The sequence below is a fragment of the Esox lucius genome, chromosome 25 (assembly GCF_011004845.1).
Source record: "Esox lucius isolate fEsoLuc1 chromosome 25, fEsoLuc1.pri, whole genome shotgun sequence".
NCBI lineage: Eukaryota > Metazoa > Chordata > Actinopteri > Esociformes > Esocidae > Esox > Esox lucius.
In genome coordinates this window covers 14,157,478-14,184,353 of record NC_047593.1, presented here as the reverse complement: position 1 = coordinate 14,184,353, position 26,876 = coordinate 14,157,478, and the positions used below count along the sequence as shown (strand labels likewise).

Below are 26,876 nucleotides of genomic sequence, written 5' to 3'. Positions count from 1 at the left end.
ACAAATACCTGTGGTGTTATATGGGTTGGAGTTTGAGTGTTTGGATATAATAAAGTTAACAGACTCTGTTCCTGACATCCAGTGTATACAGTGTATAACTCAGCCAAACCATTCACACACCTTCTGGGCCCAGAAGTCAATATGTAAGTCCACATGTAAAAAGGAAAAAAATGAACCTCCCCTTTAAGTCGGTTTTGAAATGCACATATGGTTTCCACATTTCTCCCATCATTACCCAAAATGCTCTTCTGCACTGTTTCACTGCATAATCTAAAGGATTCTCTCAAGGCTGAGAGGCCCATGGGTAGAATATGAAAATGATTAGCTAGACCAGAGCTGCACCAAGGCACCAATATGTTCCTGCCAGATAAAATTAACCGCATTCAGGCTGACACAAACACACACACACACTTAGGCTGACATCCTGCATTATTACAATGCATGAAAAAGCTGGGCTAACAAGTTGTCTAAGAAGAAACTTCCCTGGATCATCCATAATGTGCCAGTAGTGCCCAGAAACCTAACATCCATATTCCAGAAGGTGATTTGTTCTATAGCCGGTGGTTCTGTTGAATGAGGCCAGGTTAGGCATTCGTCTTCCCCTTCCTCTTTATCCTTCTCCTTTATCTGACCAGCAAGACCAAGGCCAATGACTGTTAATACATCTTGGTTGTCATGCCGACAGCTTGGGACTGAAAGGTTTTATCTGGGGGGGGGGATTCAGAGATAATTGGCTTTAAAGCTGGTATCCTTAAGTTGAACAAGGCACAAAGTGGGTTTTGGAAGAAGCGAATTGATTGATTGGTCTGGAAGCCTGATAATCCCAGATAATAAAAATAATGGATTTATCTTGATTTTGAGGCTATATTGTTTGTTTACATTTACATTGTTTACAAAGTCAGAGTCAAACAAGTTTGTACAATTTAAAATCTAACTTATTTATATAAAAAAAAAGAGATGTAGGATGTCAGGACCCCAAAGCTTCAGAGTTCCAAACCAACATTAGTTTGGATTGTGTCCAAATATTATGATTTATTTTTTATCTTCAATTCTTTTGAAGGAGGTGAACTGGAGTATTTATGGTACAAAGACACGGAGCAGAATGTGGCTGATGTTGACAACATCTCAGAACAAAGAGAGACCCTTCTGTTCCCAAGGGACCAATGAGTAAGAGCAGGATGGAGGGGGGACGAGAGGGAGGCAATAAGAATTAAATGTCACCATGCATACCTTGAGAATGAGGTGGTCCATCATTTCAACTCCCCGTAGAGGCGAGGCCAGGAGACCCGCAGTCTTCCTTCCGTACCTCCTCATATCCCTCCTGATACGCCCCCGAACCCAGAAAGGGAGGGCGGTAGGGGAGCATGCAAAAATACCCTGCTCTTCCGTGACACTTTAATCTGTCTCTGACTAAAGCCCATAAAGAGCTAAGTGGTTTATTAGCGACAGGGTTCTGTCAGTGTCCCTAATCCATCTCCTCATGTATCCTAAAACAGAATGTTGACAGAATCGGGGAACTGGCAGAAATATAGCCCGCTCCAAGCCAAATTCAGCGTCTGGTATTAGAGTTGTACATGACACGCGAATCAGCCGAGCTCTGCCTAACCACCCCCCCCCCCCCACCCCCCACCCCCCCATCGCAACCCTGGGTTCGTCGCTCCACTCTCCCCATCCCAGAAGCCGTCGACGAGGAATCTGTTTCAGTGACATGTTGAGTTTGAGCACCCAGGCGGGCCTGTTAGCGCCCGATGCCAGCCTTAGCCCAACCAAGCTGCCGTGCGTTTGGCCCTGTCTGTCCCGGCGCCGCTGACCCCTCCGTCCTGTTTTCACAGCCTCTCCTGACCCCTCGCATTGTGGTTTTATCGTCTGGACACATTGACCAAGTGCGATAGTTTTTCCGCTCTTGCTTTGTTTGGCAGATTGCCCCACTGCTCTTGATCTCCAAGGTGACTTTAATACTACTCCCAGACATCGGTCATTGGAGCCATAACGGCACTAGATTTGTTCCATGCAGACTTCTGGGCGCCGTATGCAACCACTGGATATTCAGGACAACGACGATGACATCACAAGAACTGTAAAAATTGTGTGAGAAGCTTGTCAGAACACTGCAAAATCGACACTTCCTTATAACTGGGGGGAGGATCTGTTTGAGCAGTTGTCAATGTAAACACATTAAATAATTAGTGAGATCAATATGGATGAATGTGTCAATTAGATCTTTTAGGTCCAGGTGAGAAAAATGACTGTAGTATACTGCAGAGATATTTAAAGGTCAGACGTTATATTGTAAGAAGAACATGTAATGATGATGTATCTTATAAATCACATTTGCTTTCCAGTTCTTATCTCTGTAGGTCTCATTCTTGTCTAGTTTTAAGCTCAGAATTTCAACATTGTTTCATCTGGCTATTTTCTCTGGCATAAGCTCAGGACAGGTATTTTCACCTGGGAGAATTTGTCTGGTAGCCTGTATTGAAGGCGTTTATTTCTTGTCGTTATTGCTCCGTCTTTCTGTCTCTATCTCTCTTTCTGTCTCTGTGTGTCAATCTTTCTTTGTAAATCTGTTATCATCCAATCACTGATTCTGCCCTTTCCAATCACGTAAGATCTTCCTGAGACTACTTTCAGTGATTACCAAAAAAGAATCCCTGCGACTTTTCCAACCTTGAATGGGTAGTCATCTGGAATGCTAACGTTTTCTCCTGTCAATATAAATCACCCATATCAACAGCCTTCAACAGTGTGTGTATACATGACTTAAATCACCCCCCGATTCCCTCCCTCACTCTCCCCTCCCTCCCTCCCAAGGGGGTTGGCGAAGGTGGGTTTGGAGGAAACTACAGTATGTGCTTCATTCTCCAGGCTGCTCTATAAAAGCCCAGATTTGTAATAAGAGTCATAGGTGACCTTTTGGGATCACCAACTCATGAGTGACTTTGCTCCTTTTAGTGAGGCTTACCATAAAATATATTAAATAAACAGACGGCAGGTATAGGTGACCTTTGCAAATGTGCAGTTCTTTATTAGGGTTTTACATAATATTGTTTCCCTTGGTATTATTGTTATTCATATTTTTTTACATTTAACAGCTTCAGGCAATTCCAAATTAATATTTGTCAACGTGTATTCAATATGTTTATACTAATTAGTGTAATTTGCGTAATAACCTTTAATGAACCATCTTAACTATGATCACTTGAGGGTGACCAGACTTTCTGTAGACTTTGTTTTACATGTTTTCAACAAAAACCTTGACAACTTTTTTGATGTAAACAAGCTGGCAAGCACTCCACATTATCTGTAAATATGTTCTTTTTAATCTATTTACTTGTGGGCTGTTTGTCCTATTGACTCAGGGTTTCATATGTGAAATCTTTTGGAATATTTGTGAGCGTAAGTGAGTTTTTTGTTGTCGATTGGCTATTTGTGGATGGGGCTATTCATGCAGGAAAACGTTTCATGGCTGCACACAGCTATATTTAGCTATGATTCAGGCTATAAACGGGCTCTTCTGCAAAGAAAGCTTATGTTTAGCGCAGTGCCTGCATGTAGACGGGCGATAAAGTTAAAGGGTAAGTTTGAAGGAGAACTCCCAGACACCATGTCTACATATGACTTGAAAACCATCCTCTAGGGGCAGCAGTGAGCACTATTTCAGGTGAATTAACTGATGCTTTGCTATGACACTGTGGAGAGGGCTTTTAAGCAACCTCTGACACAGAGGAATGCACGTTTAAACTCCCTGACAGACAAAACTATTACGTTTACCATACATTAAATTTCACATTTCAGCATTTGTATATTCGTCCTCAGAAATTGCTGTGTGAAGATGAACCACTTTTGTAGATTAACTAAAACCTGTCATTAAAATAGTTTGAAAGATAGTTGACCTAAGGGATTTGAAAGACATTTTTTATTTTATTATATAAGCCATGCCATGACCATAACATCATTTATTATATAAACCCTGCCATGACCAAAACATCCCTTTATCATGTAAACTCTGCCGTGACCATAACATCCCTTTGTAATCATATAAAACCCTGCCATGACCATAACATCCCTTTGTTTTCATATAAACCTTGCCATGAACATAACATCCCTTAGTAATCATATTAACCTTGTTATTACCATAACATCCCTTAGTAATCATGTAAACCCTGTTATGACCATAACATCCCTTAGTAATCATTTAAACCCTGCCATGACCATCACATCCCTTTATCATATAAACACTGTCATGTCCATAACATCCCTTTGTTATGATATAAACCCTGCCATAACCATGACATCGGTTTATCACCTAAACCCTGCCATGACCATAACATCACTTTGCTATCATATAAACCCTGTCATGACCTTCAAATCCCTTTATCATATAAACACTTTCATGACCATAACATCCTTTTGCTATCATACAAACCCTGCTATGACCATAACATCCCTTTGCTATCATACAAACCCTGCCATGACCATAACATCCCTTTGTTATCATATAAACTGTCTTGACCATCACATCCCTTTATCAAATAAACCCTGTCATGACCATATCATCTTTGTTATCATATTAACCCTGTCATGACCATAACATTCCTTTTGAATTGGCATATAACATTTTGTCCCAATTAAATCTGCTCTATCCATAGCCAGGCCTCTTTGGCTAGTTGGTGGAGTTTGCGTGGGATTATGTATTTGTGTATCACCATATGTGTGTCCACATGGGCCTGTTCATGCCTGTCATTTCTTAATCCCTACAGATATAACAGCATTCCAGCAACAGGACTGAAAGGATTTCATGTCATGTCGAAAATAGTTTGGGGTAAATGCTTCCTCCGTTGCGAAACATTTAGCAAAACAGTCAATGTTTCGCAACCATTACTTTTGTTTGTCTGAATGATTGCACATGATTGCACGGGTCTGTTTGCCAGAGCAGAGGGCCACTAGAGAAGCAATGGTTTTGTGCTAATTGGTTTGTGCTTTTGTTCAATATGTCTTTATTATAATGTCCTCCCTGTCTTTATTATAATATCCTTACTGTTCTTATTCACTATAATGTCTTCCCAGTCTTTATTATAATGTCCTATCTGCTATTATTCATTCTAATTTTCTCCCTGTCTTTTTTATAATGTCCTCCCTGTCTGTATTATAATGTCCTCCATTGTCTTATTCCTTATAATGTGATGAATTGGCACAATTTCTGATACCCAAGGCCTTCCTAAACACAACCAGTAGTGTTCATGATTCCAGTAGCGTACAAACAGTATAGTCAGTATATCTATTAGACTTTGAAAGTTTGACTCAAAACGACGACTGCTCATCGTCATGGAGTCTTGGCCCAGCTAGGCTTGGTCTTCTCAGAGACCTGGGCCCTTCAGGTCTTTGTTTCATATCGCTTCCTCTGACAATGTAGTTGATTACAGTATACATTGTGTTTAAAATGCTGTAACCGTTATTCTGGGGGGCAATTGTTGCTGTTAAATAATCTGTATTATCTGTCTCAGTCTTCCTCTCTCGCTCTGTGAGGACAGTAAATGGGGAGAGAGAGAGCGACAGAGGGAAGACAGAGAGGGGGAGGAAAAAATGTATACGGTTGGTAAAATGAATAGTCTGGCTTCAGGTTCACTCAGCCATGCTATTTAAATCAAGAGTCTAAGGTGGATGACGTGTGACAGCCATTTTCCTTCACTCTCTGTCTCTGGCAGCCTCGGCACAGCTCCGTTCATCTAATTGGCTCCTGAATGTCGTTCATATGGGGAACATCATGTGCCGAGCGTTGCCTCTGTTTGTGTTTGTGGGAGTTTATTATGGAAAGGCGCAGACAATTAAAATGCTCAAACAAGGAAGCCCAACTTTTTCCCTTAGAACGTGATTGGAGCAGCAGACGGCCGGGGTGCCCGCCCACAGCCCCTCTGAATAGCGAGCGCTTGTCACAACCAGTTGCCGTCAGATTCACGTTGCTGGCGTTTCCTCAAGAGCAATTACGCCTCAAAACCCATCTGTTTTACGCTGAAGAAAATAGCTGTTTTGTCAGCGCTTTCACACTTTATTAAAAAATGATAATTATGCTTCGATGTTTGCGCTCGGTGCCTCCATTTCGCTCTTCCTCTCTCTCTTCCTCTCTCTCTCTGTGAGTCATTTCAGTGCTTTTGAGCGGTGACATTCTTTCTCTTCCTGTGTTGGGTTTAGACTTTCTCTCATCTGTCTCATTTTATAAAGTATTTAGCAACTTCTGAACATTATCTGATTCGTATCAGCAATGTGAGTAAGGCATACTTCTGAAGTGGCTGCTTTGAAATAGGCCGTGTTATGAATTTATCTCTAAGATGATTGTTGATTAATGTATGGTGTTCATGCACTTTGTCATGAGGAAGGTCAGTAGCTCAGTTGCCGTTTTCTCCACTAATACCTGCTTTCATTCAATTGTCATCGATCCGCACGTGGCTTTTGAATAGCCTGACGCGGGTGGAATCTACAGTGGCGTTGTCATCTCCACCCCACATGCACACTAACACATGTGTACTCAGTGTCTAACACACAGATGGTTTTACGGGTGAGAGGTTTCCTGCTGACTGTGACAGTGTGTACTTTTGATTAATATACCCAGGAATTAGATGTATTTGTGTTACTGGACATTTGGAGAGAGATGTCTTTATGGCCATGTAATCCAAACAGGTTAGCATCTATTTCATTGGATCTAAATTTATACTTAGACATTCTTATCTGTTAACTGAACACGTGCCACACATTTGAGTTACTAAAAAGAATACATTCGCGCCTCAAAAACGAACTAGAAGTTTTTAAATCCACAAAAAGTGTTCACCCTGAGTTTTAACATGCTGTCTGTGATCAATGGCAAACTAGTGTTACAGCCCCCAGAAAATTATAAATGTTGTTGGGTCGCATGCCAGACATTATAAGACATGGTTAACATTAAATGTGGAATCGGTTTCTTATTCCACAACAAGGCATCTTTCCCTCATATATATGCCCTTTTTAAAATAACCATCCTACCAGCCATTGGTTATGTTCATGTAGAGGTCTACAGTCACGCCAAAAAAGATGAATTTACTGTACTGTGACCCGCTTTTCCCATTTTACATTTCCCCTCTGTGACCTTTGAATCCTGGTTGACTGGCCCTTGTTATGTGTACAACGCCAGACTCACTGGAAACATCCAATTATGGCTCCTTTTAGGCAAGACCCCCATCTCTCAGGTTGTTCCTCAACATCTGCTGTTATGTTGGTAAGCTCTGCTCTGGTAGATAGTTCACACTGGTCACTTTAAAGTGTATTTTCATTTATGTGCACGCCCTCACAACTGCACACTACTCTGGGTAAAGGCATCTGCTAAATCACTAGGAAATTGAGCGTAATTTCCCTTGAATGTAGTGTTTATTTGTTTGGGGGGTTTTGGCATTAACAAACAGTAACATTTTGTATGTGGTTCAGTGTGCTGTCCAGGCCTGTTGCAATTGTATGTCTTTGGTCATTGTTAAACATGAGAGCAGGTTCTCAACTGACCTGGTTAAATAGCAGTGATATAAAACATTTTAAAAGTGCCACACAGTCCATCTAATTAAAACATGTTACTGGTTTGTTTTATGATGAATACATTTATTACATTATTACCATGGAATTTTGTTCTATTATTACTTTGCACAAATAGCAGAAAGTTTTGTCTATACATATTAGTATACAGTACGCTAGGAGGTTCACACACGTACACACACACCTACATACAAATAGACACAATTAAATAGAGACTCTATGGAATTGAATAGGCCTGAGCAGTCAGGAGGTTCCTGGATGGTCCAAAGAAACAGAATTTTCCTGGAGAAGCGTTGACAGCTTGTCCAGTGTAGTGGGAAGAGAGCAGCATATGGTGAATGTTTAAACAGTTGGCAGGTAAATAGAGATGTGTCGCCACAGATGCTCACTAGTACAATCATTTCCTTTTGTGTGGTGTACTGCGTGTGCGCGTGCGTGCGTGTGCGTGTGTGCGTGCGTGTGCGTGTGCGTGCGTGCGTGCGTGCGTGCGTGTGCGTGTGCCTATGTTAGTCAGGACTGCTGTGCGATTGGATGGCTGTAAGAAGAGATTACATTCTCTTACATACCATCTTTATAATGCAACAACATGTATTTTAACGTTGCTGTAACAACCTCAAGCCCATTTCTTTTTCAATCTCACCTTAATAAGAGAAACATTTCTCGGTCGATGTATATAAATGATGGTGCACTCTGGCTTTAATCATAAGCCCCGCCCTTCTGCTGGGTTCTGTACATAAACTAATTTAAAATGCTCACAGAAGAAAGCTTGACAAATGACCATTCCATTGTTCAGATATCACCTATGAACCACTTCCTTTATGTTAAGGATTGATCAATTAGTGTGAGCCCGACTAGGGACCGACCTACAGTAACTCTCTGTTGAGGGATAACGCACACAGTCCTTTAACATACTGTAACATACAGGATTGTTTCATAGTGCGACTTTGTCTCTGGTTGGCCTCTGTAGAAGTCATGTACATGTCACTGTTTTGTACTGTGTCATATCATACTGCAATATTTACATCATGCAAAATATTGGATGTTCTGCAGGTATAGCATTTACCTGGCCACCTGCCCCTGTGGCAAAACCTACGGCCTGTTTGAACAAAGCTATCAGAGTTGTCACATTGATTGAGGCAGCTCCCCTGAGCACTAAACCCAATTATTGCAGAGTCACATAAAATAGAGCCCATTCCCTTCAAATAAATGTCTGGTCAACCAGGCGGCCTGCCTCCCTCCTCAATCCACTGCAAAGGCTTCTGTGGAGGTGCTGTTTTCGTCATCAAGGCCGCTGTCATAACATCTGTTCTAAGTGAGCATGTAGCTAAATTTAGCCACCATCCAGCTGTATATAGGTCAAACATCCTACTCCCAGCCAGCTCAACTTCTGAGGCAAAGACCCAGGGGCCTTAGCGTCTTCACTAACTGTAGTAGCCCTACAGCTTCCTGTCTAACAAATCTCTCCATGTCCGTGTGGCCACTCCCTTCTGCGATGTGGAACACAGCAATAATGTGAACTGAAGGGCATTAACCCACAAACTGCCATTTCAATTGGCAAAGAGAAGTAATAGTAAGAGCAGAAAGCAAACTAGCTTTTCTTTTTGATCCTGTTGTGTATTTCTGGCTTATTTTTAGCTTCCCGCGGCTAAAGCTTTCGGCCTCTTAAGAGGTAAGGTAATGGTGCATCACCGTATTTCCGTGGCTGTCAGGCTACTTAGTCTCTCTCTGTGGGGGTGTGCGGGTCTTTGAAGCTTTCCCCACCCCTGGGCTCTCAAATGCCATTTCAGGGACCCTTTAGTAGGCGAGACAATTGCCTGTTCCTTCAATTTCCCTTGTGATACTACCCCTTTCTCTCTCTCTCTCTCTCTCGTTGTGGTCTCTTCCAATTTTGAGGCAGCTGACAGGGCACTCTTTCTGTACAGCTAAAATGAAATGTTGATTGTTATTTCCTGTTAGATCTTGTGGCTGTCTTGAATTTCCTGCTGTGGGTTTGTGTGTTGGTTCTCGACGCCGCTGACCCTGGATCAGCTCCTTCAGGCGAGGCCGGTGAGAGGGCCCGGCGCTAACGGGGAGGAACCAAGCGTACGTCTCGCTGTTCCGTCAATCGATAGGTTTGTTTACGCCTCGCAAAGTTCCCCGGTTGGTGCATTCAGTCAAGGCCAAAACCTTGATGTCTCGTTTGAGCGGTTTCTAAACACTGGCATGTTCCGGTCCACCTTGCACAGTTCAATCCCCAATCACTCTCAGACTACACTGACCTTTGATAGAAATTGAATTCACTTCTCCTTTTTGTGCAGACCCTTGGATGCGGTTATAGCATCTGTTACCATCGGCGTTATGGGGTGGGGGGGTGCTGCTTGGAGTGATGGCGATAAATCGTTGTGGTCTCTCAGTAGGGGTGTCGATGTCCAAGCCTCGTTTTGTAGTAACACCACGCCACCGCGACCGACCCGCGGAGTAATTCGTCATTTGCTATCATCAATTGTGCCTGTGTGCCTTCTGTTAAAATTGTCAGATCGTTTGTATGTACGGCACTTTTTCCTCTCTCCCTCACAAAGCAGTTCACTGTTAGTCCACGCCGGTTGTTTACGGACCGCGTGACGTATGTGATTTGATTGGCCCCTGGGCTTAATTCACTGTGTGTTTCTGGACGATAGTTGACCCGACATGGCTCACCCGAAAAGGCCGCCTTAAGCTGATCTCCGTTGGATGCCGGAGGGCTAATAAAGCCTTTTGTGCTCCTTTGTTTCTAAAACGAGCCCTGAGTTTAGCGCTCCTGTTCACGCTCCCTTCCCAGAGAAAATAATCTAATTTATGGCGGCATATTTTATTGACTCCAATTCAGATCGCAATATCCATGGCTATTATACGTATTCCATTACTCAGCCTGGTATTAGTTATTAGCACTTTAATGAGTGCGACACATCCAGACACATGTTTGCTAACTGAGGAAGGGGTTACAAAATAAATCATCCGCGGGTGCAGTGAAGCGCCTTCTTGATTACAAATTGTTTTGTGAGCGAATCGTAATGCGCGGCCGGGGCTGTAAAGGTACGCCTCAGCGCTGCGTACTCGTCGTCTCCCGTATCTTTGCAACGGCTACTTTGCAAACAGCTGTGAAGTGTCCCTTTAAGCATATCCTCTTTTTTTTTGTCACTATAACAAAGCCACTTTGATTTAGCGCCGTCATAAAAAGCGAACTCCGGGCCAATTACATTTGTCAGAGGGAGGCTGGTTGAGTAGGGAGATCGCAGATCGGCGGAGCAATCTGTAGACGTGGTTCGATGCCAGTTCCAACGAGGAGGCAGAGAAGGAGATGATGGATGGGTGGATGGACTGACGGAGATTTCTTTCTTCCTTTTTTTTCCCCCCCGCAGCACTCTGCCAAAGTTAATTCAAAGTTAATTTGAGGTCAATCACGGCTCCACCCGACAGATTGTAGCTGCGCTTCTCCATGTGACTGTCCTGCCAGCACGGCGACTTCAGTCCTGCGGCGCGTTAGCTTGATTCGATCCAGCCTCGCCTAAACAAATGCCTATTAAGCTATAATTGTAATGGTTAAGTTAAGACACCTACTGTACAGACAGACCTGCGCTCACATGAAACGTACACTGGCTCTTGGTGCACGGCAACTGCCACAGGATCTCTCCTTTTCACCCTCATCTCTTTCCTCTGAGGGTTGCGAAATTCACTCGCCACTTTGCTCTGGCTGGATTCATCACTTCAATTGTACTTTGCTGGCTCGGTCCTGCTCTGAGCCTGTTGCCTGTGAACATTTGTAAAGAGCTAACCTGATGTTGGAGGCACGCGAGGAAATGCCTGAAACTAGAAACGACACACACAGTGTATTTGATGAGTAGTAAAACACTTCTTGGAAGAGAGGTTTTCTTCTGTTCAACCAATCCAGTAGTTATGATGGAGTGCCCCCCCCTCCCCTTGTTCAAATATAGAAGTTACAGACTTGATCAGAATACATTTATTATTTTCTGGCTGTTCTTGAAATAAGTAATCATTGAATACTGTTGACATATTTGTGATGAGATGCGCTAAAATGAAAAATGTGATTATAGTGATAAAATGAAAGTATCTATAGTTGTACTCATATCCCTGCTATTTCTGTCCACCAAATGTCCTGAGACAGTTGTTTTTCTGCTTAGTCATGTGAGTCTATTACATAATTTGGCATAAGAGAGTCTATTACATAATTTGGCAATTTCCGCTCTTGGTTCCTGGCTTTGCATTTGGCTTTGGTGTATTCTGCTGGTGTGTCAACATGAGGACCAAAGAGGTGTCAATTTTAGTTAAGGAAACGTCAGAAAAACATATAAAAAACATAGCCAAAACCTTATTTTCATCAGAAGCAACAGTTTGGGTGGTGGGAAAGGCTGGGGAAGACCGTTATGGTGGATAATTGAAGAACGCTAAACCACATAAAAGATAGGGTTCCTTTCTGCTCACGCGTTCTCATTTTGATGCCAAAACGATTACTGGTGTGCGTGGCCAATGAGCTTTATGTTCATGAAAATCCGCGATGTAAATGCATTGGCTCTTGCATTGGAACCTGTACTCTGTCAGATTACATGAAAATCGAGCTCTTTGGCCACACAATCAGTCTTCGTTTTTGTCAAAATGAGAATTCATGAGCAGAAAATAACCCAGTGCCTACTTTAAAATATGGTGGTGGATCGTATCTATTGTCATAGAGGATAGATGTGGCTTCCTCTGTTTCAGGGGCCCTTTTTTTAAATCAACATCATTATGAACTTTACCCAGTACCATGATATTTTGGCCAAAAACCTGGCTGTGTATGCCAGGAGGCTGATCCGAAGCACACAAAATCCACAAAGGAATGGTGCATTGACCATAAAAGAAAAGTTTTGCAATTGCTTTCTAGAAGCTTAATTCTTTCTAAAAACCTGTAGTTTGAATCAATGAGGGGTTTCTATGAAAGCCGAACTAAATAATCTCTGGGATCTGGAAAGTTTCTGTATGGAGGTCTGGTCTTCCCTTCTATAGTTCCCTTCTAAAGTGTTGTGCAAAGAATTGAACAAAAAGGGTGCCAGTATTGGGGAAATTCATTTGTTATTTGAGAAATGTGTAATTTTATTGTATTCCCTTAAATCATGAATGTAGTGTACACATTTCATGATCACATTCATGGTAAAAAAAAAAAAGTTATTGACCCATATTTCACCACTTCACTTCCGCCATGATGTGTCCTGACTCATTTGCGATTGTTACAGCAACTGTACTTAGTTTATCGTTTGATGATTTAGCTCCAATCTTGTGGTCCGACAGTTTGTGTTTGTGACAACGACAATATAACATCTGATAAACATTCTGACGAAGTGTCTTCATCCACTGTGCAACGTATTAGCATTAACAGTATAAATAAATGTTTATATAATAATACGAAATAGTACTTAATTTTAAGAGCGCATTTCAGCTCAGTATTGAAAGATGCCAAATTAGCAATGTGAATTCAATTCCAACAACAAATTATAATACAATTTGAATTGGCCACACCCCCACCAGATGCAAAATTGTAATCACATTTTGGGAAGTAATAATATGAATGAAAAGCAATAAGGCGCAATGTGATGTCCCCTTTACCTGTGACCGCCTAGAGTCAGTAACAGAATGACATATCATCTCCCGTCGTTCCAAGACATAAATACATTAAATTTCACCACAGTGTACAGAACTGCACTGTTTAAGGGCATCGTCTTATTACTGTAATTAATTGGACCTGCATTACTGTAGCTGGAGTCCCGTTGCTGTAACGGGTGGTGGCATGTATTCCGTGTGACTGGCGTTAAACACAACGACATGCTAATCTCCTTTCCCGATTACAAGCAAAGTGAGGGACTGTGCGTCTGTTTGTTCAAAGTCAGGGTGACTTTGTGGAACGTTCCACGTCGTGTGTCGCGGACAAGGGGATGAGGGACGAGTGAGGCGTGCATGCCTGCGTCGGGGCGGAAGGCGGCGGGGGGTAGGTGAACCCTGAAGACGGGTATCTGGCGTGGGACCTCAGATCCGCCGACACACTTCTGTTGCCCCGGATTACAAGAGAACAGACTGCCACCACCTTCCTCCTTGTTGCCTTTTCAGAGCACACACCACCCCCCGCTTCTCCCCAGGGTGTCGTCCTCCTTCCACACCCCTCTCCCCCTTCCCGGGTGTCCTGGGGGCGGGCTGGGATTACGGTAGACATCGGTGCTAGGTCAATCTGACTGTGGGATTGAATCACATGCTGCTTGCCTGATACACAGGGACACACAGAGGAAACTACTAGCAATGGATTTTCTATCAGACTGGCAATCTGGGCCGGCGCTAAGAAAAGTGAGAACTCTATGAGAACAGCTGTTTGTTTTTTTGTCTCTGTATCGAAAGGAGGGAGAGTATAACATTGATTGAACTAGTGGTTCTCAAACTGCCTCCTGGGGAACTCCCAGACGTTTCACAATTTTGCTGTAGCTCTGAACTAGCTCTGCTGATAAACTATTTGAAGGTTTGATTAATTTAAATCCAGTGTGCTATGAATGGTTGGAATTACTTCCTGGGGAACAGTTTGAGAACCACTGGAACCCCCATGGAATCCTAACCCTGGCAGTATGAATGGGAACCCCATGGAACCCCAAAGCTGGCTGTATGAATGGGAACCCCATGGATACCTAACTCTGGCAGTATGAATGGAAACCCCATGGAACCCTAACCCTGGCATTATGAATGGGATCCCCATGGAACTCCAACCCTGGCAGTATGAATGGGAACCCCATGGAACCCTAACCCTGGTAGTATGAATGGGAACCCTAACCCTGGCAGTGTGATTGGGAACCCCATGGAACCCTAACCCTGGCAGTGTGAATTGGAACCCCATGGAACTCCAACCCTGGAAGTATGAATGGGAATCCCATGGAACCCTAACCTTGGCAGTGTGAATGGGAACCCCATGGAACCCTAACCCTGGCAGTGTGAATGGGAACCCCATGGAACCCTAACCCTGGCCGTATGAATTGGAACCCCATGGAACCCTAACCCTGGCAGTGTGAATGGGAACCCCATGGAACCCTAACCCTGGCCGTATGAATTGGAACCCCATGGAACCCTAACCCTGGCAGTGTGAATGGGAACCCCATGGAACCCTAACCCTGGCCGTATGAATTGGAACCCCATGGAACCCTAACCCTGGCAGTGTGAATGGGAAACCCATGGAACCCTAACCCTGGCAGTATGAAATGGAACCCCATGGAACCCTAACACTGGCAGTATGAAATGGAACCCCATGGAACCCTAAACCTTCCAGTATGGATGGGAACCCCATGGGTAGAGTTTGAGTGGAGGGCAGTACACCCACAGACACAAGGTCAGTCGGAAACAGACTGTGAAAAACAAAGGAAGACAACAGCCCGAATGAACACTACTTTTGATGGAGAGCGATGCAGAGATTCGTTGTGTTTCTACGCAGGTTCCCCAGCAATGGATTGCCAAATAAAATAAACCTTGTTAGAAAACTGCCTTCATGAAACCTGGCCTCTCATTGTCCACCCCTTTCTTTCTCATACTTTCCTACCTTGCCATCAATCCTGGATGTACTGTCCATCCCCACATCTCTCTCTCTCTCTCTCTCTCTCTCTCACTCTTCAATGTCGAGTGGGGGAAAAATGAATAAAAGCCATTCCCACGATCTCTCCACCCTGGCTTTCCTGCTCACGTCCGTTGTTCCAGGAGCTGACAATCCTCTCTGTCTCTGTCTGCCCTCTGCCACAGGTCTTCTGATGGCGCGACGGGGGCGGGGGTGGTGGTGGTGAGCCGTGTGAAGATGGTGGAGACGGAGGAGGGGGACATGGATCACATCACGGCCGACGTTCAGCAGGCCCAGAAGGTAAGGACGTGTGTATGTGTGTGTGTGTGTGTCTGAATACGTGTTTGTGTGTGACATTCAGCAGACCTCCAGGAGCGAGCAGTCAGGGAGCCCCCTTGAGCTGCCACTATTCTTCCTTACACCCCCCCCCCCCCCCCCCCCCCCACACACACACACACACACACAATCCCAGGGGTGGGATGTTGTGTGATGTGTCTGTGTTAGTGAGTCTCTCCTCCAGATGCCGCGGCTGGCACTGATGCTAGCAGGATTAGTCTCTCGTTGCTCAAGTGGCCCAATGAGATTCATAAGCCTATGTATATGGGACAGGGAGAGAGCTGAGAGCTGGGTAGAGACACTTAAATGCCTCTTGTGTTTATCATGTGTGCGACTGCGTGACTGTGTCTGTGTGTGTGTGTGTGTCTGTGTGTGTGTGTGTGTGTGCGCGTGAGGAGGAAGCGTGAGAGGGTGGAATGGAAGACCAGCGTGCCATTGGCTGAAAGCTACCATGAGTCCTGTGTGGTCTTATGTGGACAGACAGAGAGCGTTAGAGAGTCAGAGTGGGACGGCGTGCACAGACATCTATCTGTATGGGACGGCAGGCTAAATGAAGGTCCCCATAGACAGACAGCCAGACTCACGTCGTCGGAGTAACAGGCGACGCCCCCCCCCCCCCCCCCCCCCCCCGTTGAGAGCGTACCGTCGTCTCTCTAATCCCTCGCAACACGCTCACCGCAACGTCTGAGGAACGCATTAAACCAGAGGCAGACAGACGCCCAGAGACAAGGAGAGAATTAAGAAAGGAGAGAAAGTGACGGAAAAAACAGATGTCTCCTCAGATTGCCCGGGACGTCAAGAGCGCTCCCAACGTCTTCCCATGGGGTGCTGTCAGAGCACAAACACGGTTGATGTATGTAATGTATCTTACCTGATATTTGACTACCGTCGTTATCCGTCCCAGGAACATTCAGTAGCATCATAAACCTATAAGAAATATACAAGTATCCAAGAAGTGTTTTTTTGAGACACGCAGGATGAAAACCTCACTCAGTCACTGTGTGGCTATAGGTGTGTGTGTGTGTGTTGGGGAGAGGGGGACACTGGAAGGCTGGAGAGATGGAGCGAGCTGACAGAGGAAAGTTCCAGGTTTAAGGGGTTATTGGGTGTATTCCTGCTGTATTGAACTGTAATGTAAATGTCCTGGAAGGCAACCAAAAGACAGACTCTGGTGCCCTATTAAGGCCTGTATAATGCAGGGATGAATGGCTCCCCGTTTGGATGGAGCAAACTGGTAAAACAGAGTATTATGACATTATTATGACATTATGGCAGGAAGTCAATTAGTTCTCCATATGTTAGCCTAAATTAATTAATTACTGGTGGAAGTTTATATTCCCGTAACTTCTCACATTGCGTTTAACGTATTTATAGGAAAATACTATTGAAGGGGACAGTGACAAAAGCATGGAACGTTATCATAAGACGAAAGTGAGTGTGTGTTTGGATTTCTTCTGTCCGGAAAACATTGACTTGAATTCAAATGAATTTAGAGAGCTCAGAACAAGACAAGCCAAAGGGATATCACATGAACACGACTGACCCGCTGTCCAGAGGAAAGCAGTTTGATTCAAATGTGTGTGTGTGTGTTCAGCGGTGAAGATTTCACCAGTGCATGTAAACATCTAACACCTCTCTCTCTCTCTCTGCTTTCCACAGGTCACATTGGCCTGTGAGTCATCGCACGGGACAACGAACGACGAAGATAATAGCCCCCTGATGGGCGCTGGTGAGATGACTTTAAACTGCCTTAATTTGACTGCTGTTTGTGTCTTTGTGGCGACGACGCAATCACAAGGAAGTGGTCTGACCTCATCTCCAGTTCTCCCTCCGTCCCGTCCACTTCCCCTGGAGAAATGCAATTGTTTGTTCTGGGGAAAGGCTGTTTCTCCTGCGTGCTTTTTGCATTTTATAATACACACTCTAATTACACCGCCGCAATTAACCTGACCCAGCATTGCCCGGAAAAGCAGCTTGAAATTGACATAATGTAATACATTGATAAATTAGCTTCAGAGTCAACTCATATGATTTTGTTATCTTATTAACACTCCTATGTTTATATGCATCTAATTATCATTGCGCTGCTCTTGACTAACTTTCTCCCACTAAAGAGAGTTGAAGTCTCCATGGGGCTGCCCCTTTGATTATAGAATGTATATTATTCATACTTGGATTAAAACCGTGAGTCTTCTGGACTCTGTTTCTAATCAAGTAAAGGAGTTGACAGTAGAGAAGGCGCACGGCTTGGCCGGCTTTTGGAGATTTCACCCGTTCTTGACCTGAAATGAAGTAGGTTATCTGCCGGTCCATGGAATTGTCAACAATTGCATCACATATTTGTGGGGCCACTTTTCTTTTATCTAGAAAAATATCTCTTGTCATTCTCACAGACAATGACATGGTGGTGTAGAATTGTAATCATATATTAAATGTATAAAACTATAATCATGGAAAGGGTCCGCCTGACTCACTCGGCTGCTCCATTCCAGCCTGGGTTCTGTCAGTACTGGCTGGAGAGTCGGAGCAGGCCGGGCAACGCCATGTCGATTCTGTGAGACCAATTTAGGGAGACCAGCGCAACACCCTTAGCTTATAAGCTGAGTGCTAGGAGCTGAGAAACGAGCGGAAGCTCCAGGAGGGAGAAATAGAGAGGAAGAGCTGGAGGCAGAAACTTGAGAAGGTCACCTCTCTGTGCTGCGTTGGGAGTACAGAGCCTGTCTTTCGTTTTTCTCATCACTCGTTCCACTCTCCAGAGAGTGTCCAACTCATCCTCCGAATATATTTTTTTTCTTCTCTCACTTCCTCCTTATCTTGGATGGTATGACTACCCGGAGTGTTTCTTCTCTTTCTCTCTCCCTCCTCGTCGTGTTTTGGTCTAACTTTCCTCGGTGCTCGGTTCTCTCTTCACCCGTCGTCATCTGTCGCCCTGGCAATTAGCTACCGAGCGGCGGGCACCAGGCGCGGAGTGGGTTGGCACAGCTGCGTCCTGTCACAGTGATACACTCCCCGAAGACTTCGAGAAATTCACTCATGCAATTTAGCCCTTCACTGTTATTACTTTTTGAGGGACACACACAAACATACATAGACACATATACAGACAGACACACACACACACACACACACAAGGAGGGTAAAGAAGAAGCCGAGAAGAAGTCATTTCCTTAAGAGGTGTGTGGATGAGGACGGTGCGTTCTGATTGGCCGTCAGATTAGCGCGGCAGCGGAGGGGGAGTCAGAGGTTAATCCGCTCCTCCGACGGTGTCCTCTGGTGGAGTTCATCCCGTTATCTCTCTCTCCATCTGTCCCTCCTCACCTACATGTCAATCGCACACACACTCTCTCGCTATCTACTTCTCCCTCTCATCTCCTCCTCTCTGACTTCCTCGATTTTCGACTTACTCTTTGAAATGCCCTCCAGCTTCCAATGCCTCTACACCGGCCCAGCGGCAACAGTCCTGTCATCCAATATCCACCTCCTACTTAAGAAGCCGGGCTGTACTTTTTCAGTGGATGTACACCCGAATATAATGGTAGTTGTGGACTCCCAATGTGGGTTGTGATGATCTTGATCAATGCCTGTGTAGATGGTTGTTGGTTCTTAACCCAGGCCTGCACAGTAGTACTGGGGTTGGCTTAGTAGTATGTAGAGGGCGCTAGCCAACTTCCCTGGGGCGTGATTCATACAACTCCATGCTGACTGTCATTCACCCTGAACATAACACTACACTCCTTTCCACCCAGGTGCCTCTGGTAAAAGTCACCTCGGACACATTATCCGGCAATTAGCAGGCCCCCCTGCTCTGCCATGCCAGCCCTCACCGCGCTCCAGTGTTCACAAGGTTGTCAGTTCACTCTCCAATGCTCGATTGCCTCCTTGTAAGGGACATGGGACCCAGAATAACCGGGACAAAGTGTTCGGAACAAAGCCTTGACATTGGAAAGGACAACCAAGCGAGAGCTGGGGGAAATTGAATTTGCGCCTTTGGAATGTAAATGGATGGCTGTCAGTGGATATGTTGCTTAATTTATTTATTTAGTCTCCTTTCTAGAAAAAAAAAGAAGTCATTTCAGGAGCAATCTGACAAACACAGTAAGATCAAGACAAATAGCCGAATTATGAAGGAAACATTTCTTCTCCTCTTGTCTCCCCGCCTCTCCTCTCATCTCCTCCTCAGCACTCTCTTCTTTTTCGGGAGTTGAAATGACACTTCCATTGATATTTGGCTTATTGAGGCTTTACCATCAAGGGAGAGAGTTGTTTTTCTTTTTAAGAGCTGGGAATGGGTTCTGTGTTCACACTTTGTGATTCCTAACCCTCCGTGCTTCATTGTTTTATTGGTTGGTGTTACACATCTGACTGCCTCTGTCTTCAATGGTGAACTTTTTCTACCAGGCTCTCCAGCTTATTACTATTGAGTTTTTCATAGAACGCTGGTGTGGGGTAAAAAAAAAAAAGAAAGAAAGCGCTACATTGGCAAACGCGACTGTTCGTTGGAGGCGTACAGCTTTTTTCCAGCTTTTCCGTCCACCGCTGCGAGTGCACTGATAAGAGCATTAAAGACGGTTTTCGGTTGCTGCTCGATGGCCGCTATTAGCCACCAGGAAGTAGGAGGAGGAGTGGAAGGTTAAATTTGAATGGGTTTAATAGAGGACAGGAGTGGCAAAGTTTGGGGAATCGACTGCTTTTTCCTTTTCCTACACTGTTGTATAATAAACAACCAATTAAAATGGAAATGGATTTCAAGGAAGGAATCATTTAATGGAGTGAACTGAGGTCTCGTATGTATAAAAAAAAGAAAAACGTTGGCTGTGAGAGAAGGCTCTTGGAAGATGAGAAGTATGCAACAAGCTTATCTACTGCAGACACAACTATTGATTGTGGGATTTCAAGTTTTGTCCTTGGGTTTTTCCCCGGAGTCAACATTTATTTTAATTCTTTACATTTTTGGTTTTGGATCCAAAATCCATCGCCGGTTTTTGATGTTTGTGGAATATAGAAACGTCTTTGAAGATGTTTGTAATCATTTCCAATGTGTCATGGTGGTTGATATACTGTACTTACCTCTTTCTATATCCCTCCCCGTTTTCCTTCCCTTTCTACACCCCCCCCCCATCCCCCCGACCCCCTTTTGCTTCCCCCCCCCCCCGTCTCTCCCCTCTCCCTCCTGCTCCCTTAGTCTTCAAGAACCCCATCTGTAAGGTGTACAGGTTTCAGACGGTGGACAGTAAATGGATGCTGGTGAGAGAACAGATGGATGAATGTACTCTGTCTTTCAGCATCCCCAGACAGCTCCTCAACCTTTACATTCAGGAAGACATGAGGAGGTAAGAACTGGCCTGTGGGCGGGGGGGCGAACCTGACCTTGGGACAGTGTTAAATGTGGGGCAATGACATTCTTATCTCAGTCAAAGCTGAAATTCATCTAAAGGTAGGCAGCAGCTGATTTTGGGTCAGATAGCCATGCACCAGGGCCAAACCTCTGGGAACTATACATATATCAAGAGGAAACTTGGGGCTGTGCAAAGGAAGCGGCAGATAAACGCTCACCTAAACCAGATATACCTACTCCCTGCCCTAAACGTGTAACCCTTCTGTAAGCCTAAACCAGATAATGTTTCTCAGAGCCTAAACCAGGTAACCCTTCTCCGGGCCTAAACCAGATAACGTTTCTCAGAGCCTAAACCAGGTAACCCTTCTCCGGGCCTAAACCAGATAACGTTTCTCAGAGCCTAAACCAGGTAACCCTTCTCCGGGCCTAAACCAGATAACGTTTCTCAGAGCCTAAACCAGGTAACCCTTCTCCGGGCCTAAACCGGATAACAAAGCCTAAATCTGAGTTACATAGCCACGGTGATCTTAGATCAAGAAATGGGAGGATACCGCCTTTCATTTCAATGGGCACCATAGCTCTCGGGCTGCCAACATTAACAGGCCTATTTCAGAGATGTAAATGGTTGTTTAAGAGCTATACTTAGAGAGGAGTAAATTATTCAGGTCTGTTTAACACTTCAAAAGGGGATTGTTGTACGCCCGCACACTAGTCAACCAGCAATACACACACACACACACACACACACACACACAGATTTACACTTGCACACAGACACAAGCACATTGGGGCACACACACACTCTGCATTGTTGTGAACAAAGTCCGGGAGCTTTATCGAGCTGAGCAGAGTGCCAGAGAGTGGCTTTGAGGAAACCAAAGAAGGTTCATTATCTTCTTTAGTTTCTCTTTCTCCCACTGTGTGGCTAATTGACTGGGCTTTTGATCTCGTTAGCTAATTAGTGGTCAAAGTGGCCTGTGACCACATGATGATGAAGAAACAGCGATGTGTTTTGAAGCCATAATCATTCCATACAATGCTTGAATCCCCCTCAGAATGTTAATGAACATAGTGTAGTGTGAAAACGACATTCAACTTTAAAATGTTTTTCAGGTGTTTTCATGAAAGAAATTATATTGACATTAGACTACTTTGAAAGTCAGTAAACGTATATACTGCGTGCGCGTACAGCATGGCGCAAACACACCTTCTCCTGCCTCAGCATAGGGCCTACACCCCCGGGAGAACCACCTGGCCCAGGGCTGCCAAATGGGGCCATTGAACGCAGCCCAGCTGCTACCCTGTGATGAAGCACGCCTGCCCCCCAATCAGGCCCTGTCAGGGGAGGTTAAAAAGGCCCCAGAAAAGCATCTTTGGGCAGCGGTGGAAGAAGAGGGAAGAGGAGTGGAATGCGGTGCCCACTGCCCTATGGTTTTATGGTTTCCCAATCCTCTGCCAATTTTGTTTAGTAAATAACCTCCAGGGCCCGGAACACTGGCTCTGTGTCCCTCCCTGTTACTTTATATATAGGAGTTTAAGGTTAAGGTTCCTTGAACAAAAGTTAACACTCATTAATCCTTTGTTGACCCTCCATTCACAGGTCCAATATCTATTTGGTCACTGTACTTAAATCCTTTTTTTAAGAGTAAGAGCTCATCACACTCCACCATAGCCCTCTGGTAGACCAGCGGTTGGTCCAAACTGGGACCAGGCTGCCTTTATAGAGCCCTATCTGATCTAAAGAAGTGCACTGTAAAGAGAATAGTGTGCCATTTGGGACGTCCCTGTGGACTGGTTAGACTGGTGGATTGGTTAGACTGGTGGACTGGTTAGACTGGTGGACTGGTTAGACTGGTGGACTGGTTAGACTGGTCGACTGGTTAGACTGGTCGACTGGTTGGACTGAATTCCCATGTCATTAACCTGCATTATGACATTCTCAGACCAAGGTTTCCCTCAAGTTTCCTGTGCTGAAAGGCAATTATTTTTGCCTTCTTGTCTGAGGTAAGTCAGTCTCTGATCTCTCCCGATACTTGCGCTCTTAGATTAATACCGCAGTTGTTTTCGTTGTTGTGTGTCGTTGCCCATTTTGTCTGCGATAGACTGGTTGAACTGTCCAATTCAAATTTCAGACATTTTGGGAAGATCAACATGTCTCAAAAAAAGAAGTGCTCAGAAACACTGTCTCAGAAAGAGATTCGCAGAGGGAACCTTGCAGTTTGCTAACCCACGCAGAGGAATGTATGCATAAAGAATGACGTAGATGACTCCCTGTGAGGTAGGGAGTCAAAGCATTGGTTCGTCACGTCCTCTCAACAACATCAGACATTCCAGTCACCCTAAAGCTTAAATTGCCAGGTATTACTTGTTAATGATTAAGTTAAGCTGTGAATGACACGCGCGCGTACACACACACTGTGAAGTGGCGAGTGAGATGGCTTAAGTCTCCTTCCCCTGCATTACTTTATGTTAATGGTGGTGCCACCTCTTTTTTCCCTTCTTTTCATGAAGCGCTCCCTTTGATGTTGACAGCCATGTTCCAACTCTATCAACATGCCAGTTTAATCGCTGTCTTTTTTGTGTGGGTGTACAGCTGTTGTGTGACTCTTTGTGTTCGTCTGAATGACTGTGTGTGTGCCAACTCTGTGTGTATGTGTGTGGGCACCAATTATGGATGTGCATGTGGGCGATACATAATATTCTCTTTGCTTTTTTTATGAATTGATCTGATGATTTCATTAATGCAGAAGTACGCCTACATGGAAAAATAAAAAAGAGCAAATGAAGTGACAATCTTTAACTAGTCTCTGTGGCCTCTATACCACCTTTCATTACTACAGTCTCTATACCAGCTTCTATTACTGTAGTCTCTAAACCACCTTCTATTACTGTAGTCTCTAAACCACCTTCTATTACTGAGGTCTCTATACCACCTTCCATTACTGTAGTCTCTATACCACCTTTCATTACTGCAGTCTCTATACCAGCTTCTATTACTGTAGTCTCTAAACCACCTTCTATTACTGAGGTCTCTATACCACCTTCCATTACTGTAGTCTCTATACCACCTTCCATTACTGTAGTCTCTATACCAGCTTCTATTACTGAGGTCTCTATACCACCTTCCATTACTGTAGTCTCTATACCACCTTCCATTACTGTAGTCTCTATACCACCTTCCATTACTGTAGTCTCTATACCACCTTCCATTACTGTAGTCTCTATACCACCTTCCATTACTGTGGGCTCTATACCACCTTCCATTACTGTTGGCTCTATACCTCCTTCCATTACTGTGGGCTCTATACCACCTTCTGCTACTGTGGGCTCTATAACACCTTCCATTGCTGTAGTCTCTATACCACCTTCCATTACTGTAGTCTCTATACCACCTTCCATTACTGTAGTCTCTATACCACCTTCCATTACTGTGGCCTCTATACCACCTTCCATTACTGTGGCCTCTATACCACCTACGATTACTGTGGCCTCTATACCATCTTCCATTACTGTGGCCTCAATACCATCAACTATTACTGTGGCGTCTACGTTCTACTACTTTGGCCTCTATACATCTTTTCAATAAAACACACTGGGTTGGTTTTGTGGACCACAAAACCGGCCTTCTGAGTCTATGTGAAAAGCAGTAAGCTATTAGTTCTCAATGTACTTGGCTGTCAACAGTAAATAAGGTAGGTTGGTTTGTAAAGGATGCTTTTGTTTGCGAGTCGTCTCATGCCAGTTATATTGACCCCAGGCCAAAAGCTCCTGGTGATTAAACTGAACAGGCTACTATAATGCACCATGAAATAAAGGCTTCACATGCAAGGTCTTTAACTCTCAACTGTCCACCTCCGCTCCAACACGAAACAGCCTTATACTGGTCTTTGTCCCTCCTCAGACCTGGACCCCCCCCCTTTCCATCCCAGTGTGTCTCTCTGGTTGTCGTCTCTGTATTCCTGTGTGGCTCCACGCAGGCCTCTCTTAGTAAGCGTAGCTAATGCTATCATAACCCTCTTCACACGGACAGTAGCCCTTTCCCGTCAGCTGACGTTTACTCTGTAATTGTTCACCCACTGACACCCCCCCCCCCTCACCACCACCGCTGTGTTCCCCCGTGTCAGAATAGCATGTCTGGGCCGGCGCTGGCACCTCCTGTTGCAGAAATAACAGTAGTTTAGACAGATTGATATGGATTACGGTGAATAGCTGCAATCTGCTAAAGTGCACGGCGTTTGATGTGGCTGCTGTAGAGGAATCAGAGAGCATCGCACGTAGACAAACGTGCACACTCACACCTCTCCATGTGCATTCTCTCTCTCTCTCTTTTTAGAATCATATCATGATTTTCATAAATTACACTTTTCAATACTAAAGCCCTCTCCAAACCAAAGTAGATGGCTGTGTTGGAACAATATGTTTGATTGGAGCAACAAGGGGCACATGAAGTGTCTCTACTTCACACCTCACTACCCCCAACTCCAATGGAAAAAAACAGCTATCTGACATCTCTATCTTCGGCTCTGTGAGAGGGCTGATGTCATTATCTCGGTGCCGTTATCATACAGAACAAAGAGAGACATCGTTTTTTCTCTCTCTCTCTTTCCTTCCTAAATTGATACTGGAGGATATTTTTGTTCGGTTCCAGAAGACATCGTGTGGCTTTTGTGCATCGACTAATTTAAAAAGATTCTAATCTCCTGGTTGAAGGCATTAAGGGTAGCCTACATGGGAAGAATTTCTGTCTGGAAATCTATGGGAATTATTCATTGTTCTCCGGAAGAAAAAAAAAACCTCACAATTACAGGTTGCTAATCTCAGCCTTTAATGAGATACCACTAAAATTGTTAGCTTTTTACCAAATATTTTTTATAAGCGAAAGGCAGAACCCTACCTGGTTTGACAAGACAAGCACCTATTATGAATGTTAATCGATATTAAACCGGTACCTTAGTGCTTTTGCATAAGATTTTACATAGATTTTAAAAAATGACTGCAGGTAGGCGGGTTCAATGGTAAATGTTAACTGCACGGTCTATCTGGCCGGCGGTGAAGTTGTAGGTGTTCTGCTGGGTTTTCCACATGGTTCCGTGGGGAGGGGGGGTGGGGGGCAGCGTGCACATTGTCATAAGTGTGCCATAAGATACATAAGATATGTGTCGCAATGCAACTCATTCCGAAAAGGCCCGATGAGACCATTTGACATTCATTATGTATGCCGTATGAGCCAATTCCTCAGCGTAGTACCGCAAAAAGAAAGTTGGATATGAATCCATTGTCACAAGACGCATATTACCCACACTGACACGTCTTAATTAAGCCAAATAGTGTCCCCGCTGGTGGCACCGACATGATCGGCCCAGTTAATGTCTGTTTCTGGCCTGATGTTGTTTTTTGTGTCAGATCATCTGATGAAAAAGAAAACCGCTATTTAGATGCCAACTGTCAACCAACAATGTAAGAACACACAGGCACACACACACACACACACTCACAGACACAACATAGGCGGTCTGGTCTGGATACAAGCTTGACTGCCTGCGGCGACGGATGGTTATTTCCTCTGCAACGACCTTAGTTTAATACAGCCCCTAATGACAACCTGTAAGGGCCCATTAGCCCTCCGGCTACAGTCACATACACACACACGCTCACACACACAACTAACTCTCTGCAAGATGAAGCAAGCTCCCACAGCGTTAAAAACTAGCGCAGAAGAATAGCTGGAGGGCTTATTATTGGTTAATCTGAGCTGATTGGTAGGATGTCTGGGACTGGCAGAAGCTGACTGGGAGGATGCCTGGGACTGGGAAAAGCTGATTGGTAGGATCTCTGGGACCGGAGAAGCTGATTGGTAGGATCTCTGGGACCGGAGAAGCTGATTGGTAGGATGCCTGGGACTGGGATAAGCTGATTGGTTGGATGTCTGGTACTGGCAGAAGCTGTCTCTTTGCATGCGTGTGTATGCATAAACGGTAAGTCAATATCAGAAAGGTCCTGTTTATTATTTGGTCAGTTGATAGAGCATGGCATCTGTAACACCAAGGGTTGTGGGTTTGATTCCCATGG

General features: G+C 44.5%; 1 protein-coding gene across 4 annotated transcripts in view; it reads left to right on the top strand.

Moving 5' to 3' along the window:
• The window catches only part of inpp4b (inositol polyphosphate-4-phosphatase type II B), a 113,373-nt gene that overhangs the window by 37,019 nt on the left and 49,478 nt on the right, over positions 1–26,876 (top strand). For 3 of the 4 annotated variants that reach the window (XM_034290937.1, XM_034290939.1, XM_029118120.2), the window contains exons 3-5: positions 15,322–15,436; positions 17,132–17,201; positions 20,655–20,802. In XM_034290937.1, coding sequence (XP_034146828.1) covers positions 15,374–15,436; positions 17,132–17,201; positions 20,655–20,802 — 281 coding nt within the window. In that variant the 5' untranslated portion in view covers positions 15,322–15,373. Of the gene's footprint in view, positions 1–15,321; positions 15,437–17,131; positions 17,202–20,654; positions 20,803–22,114; positions 26,783–26,876 lie in introns of those variants that run through there. The other variant, XM_034290938.1, reaches the window with a different exon arrangement.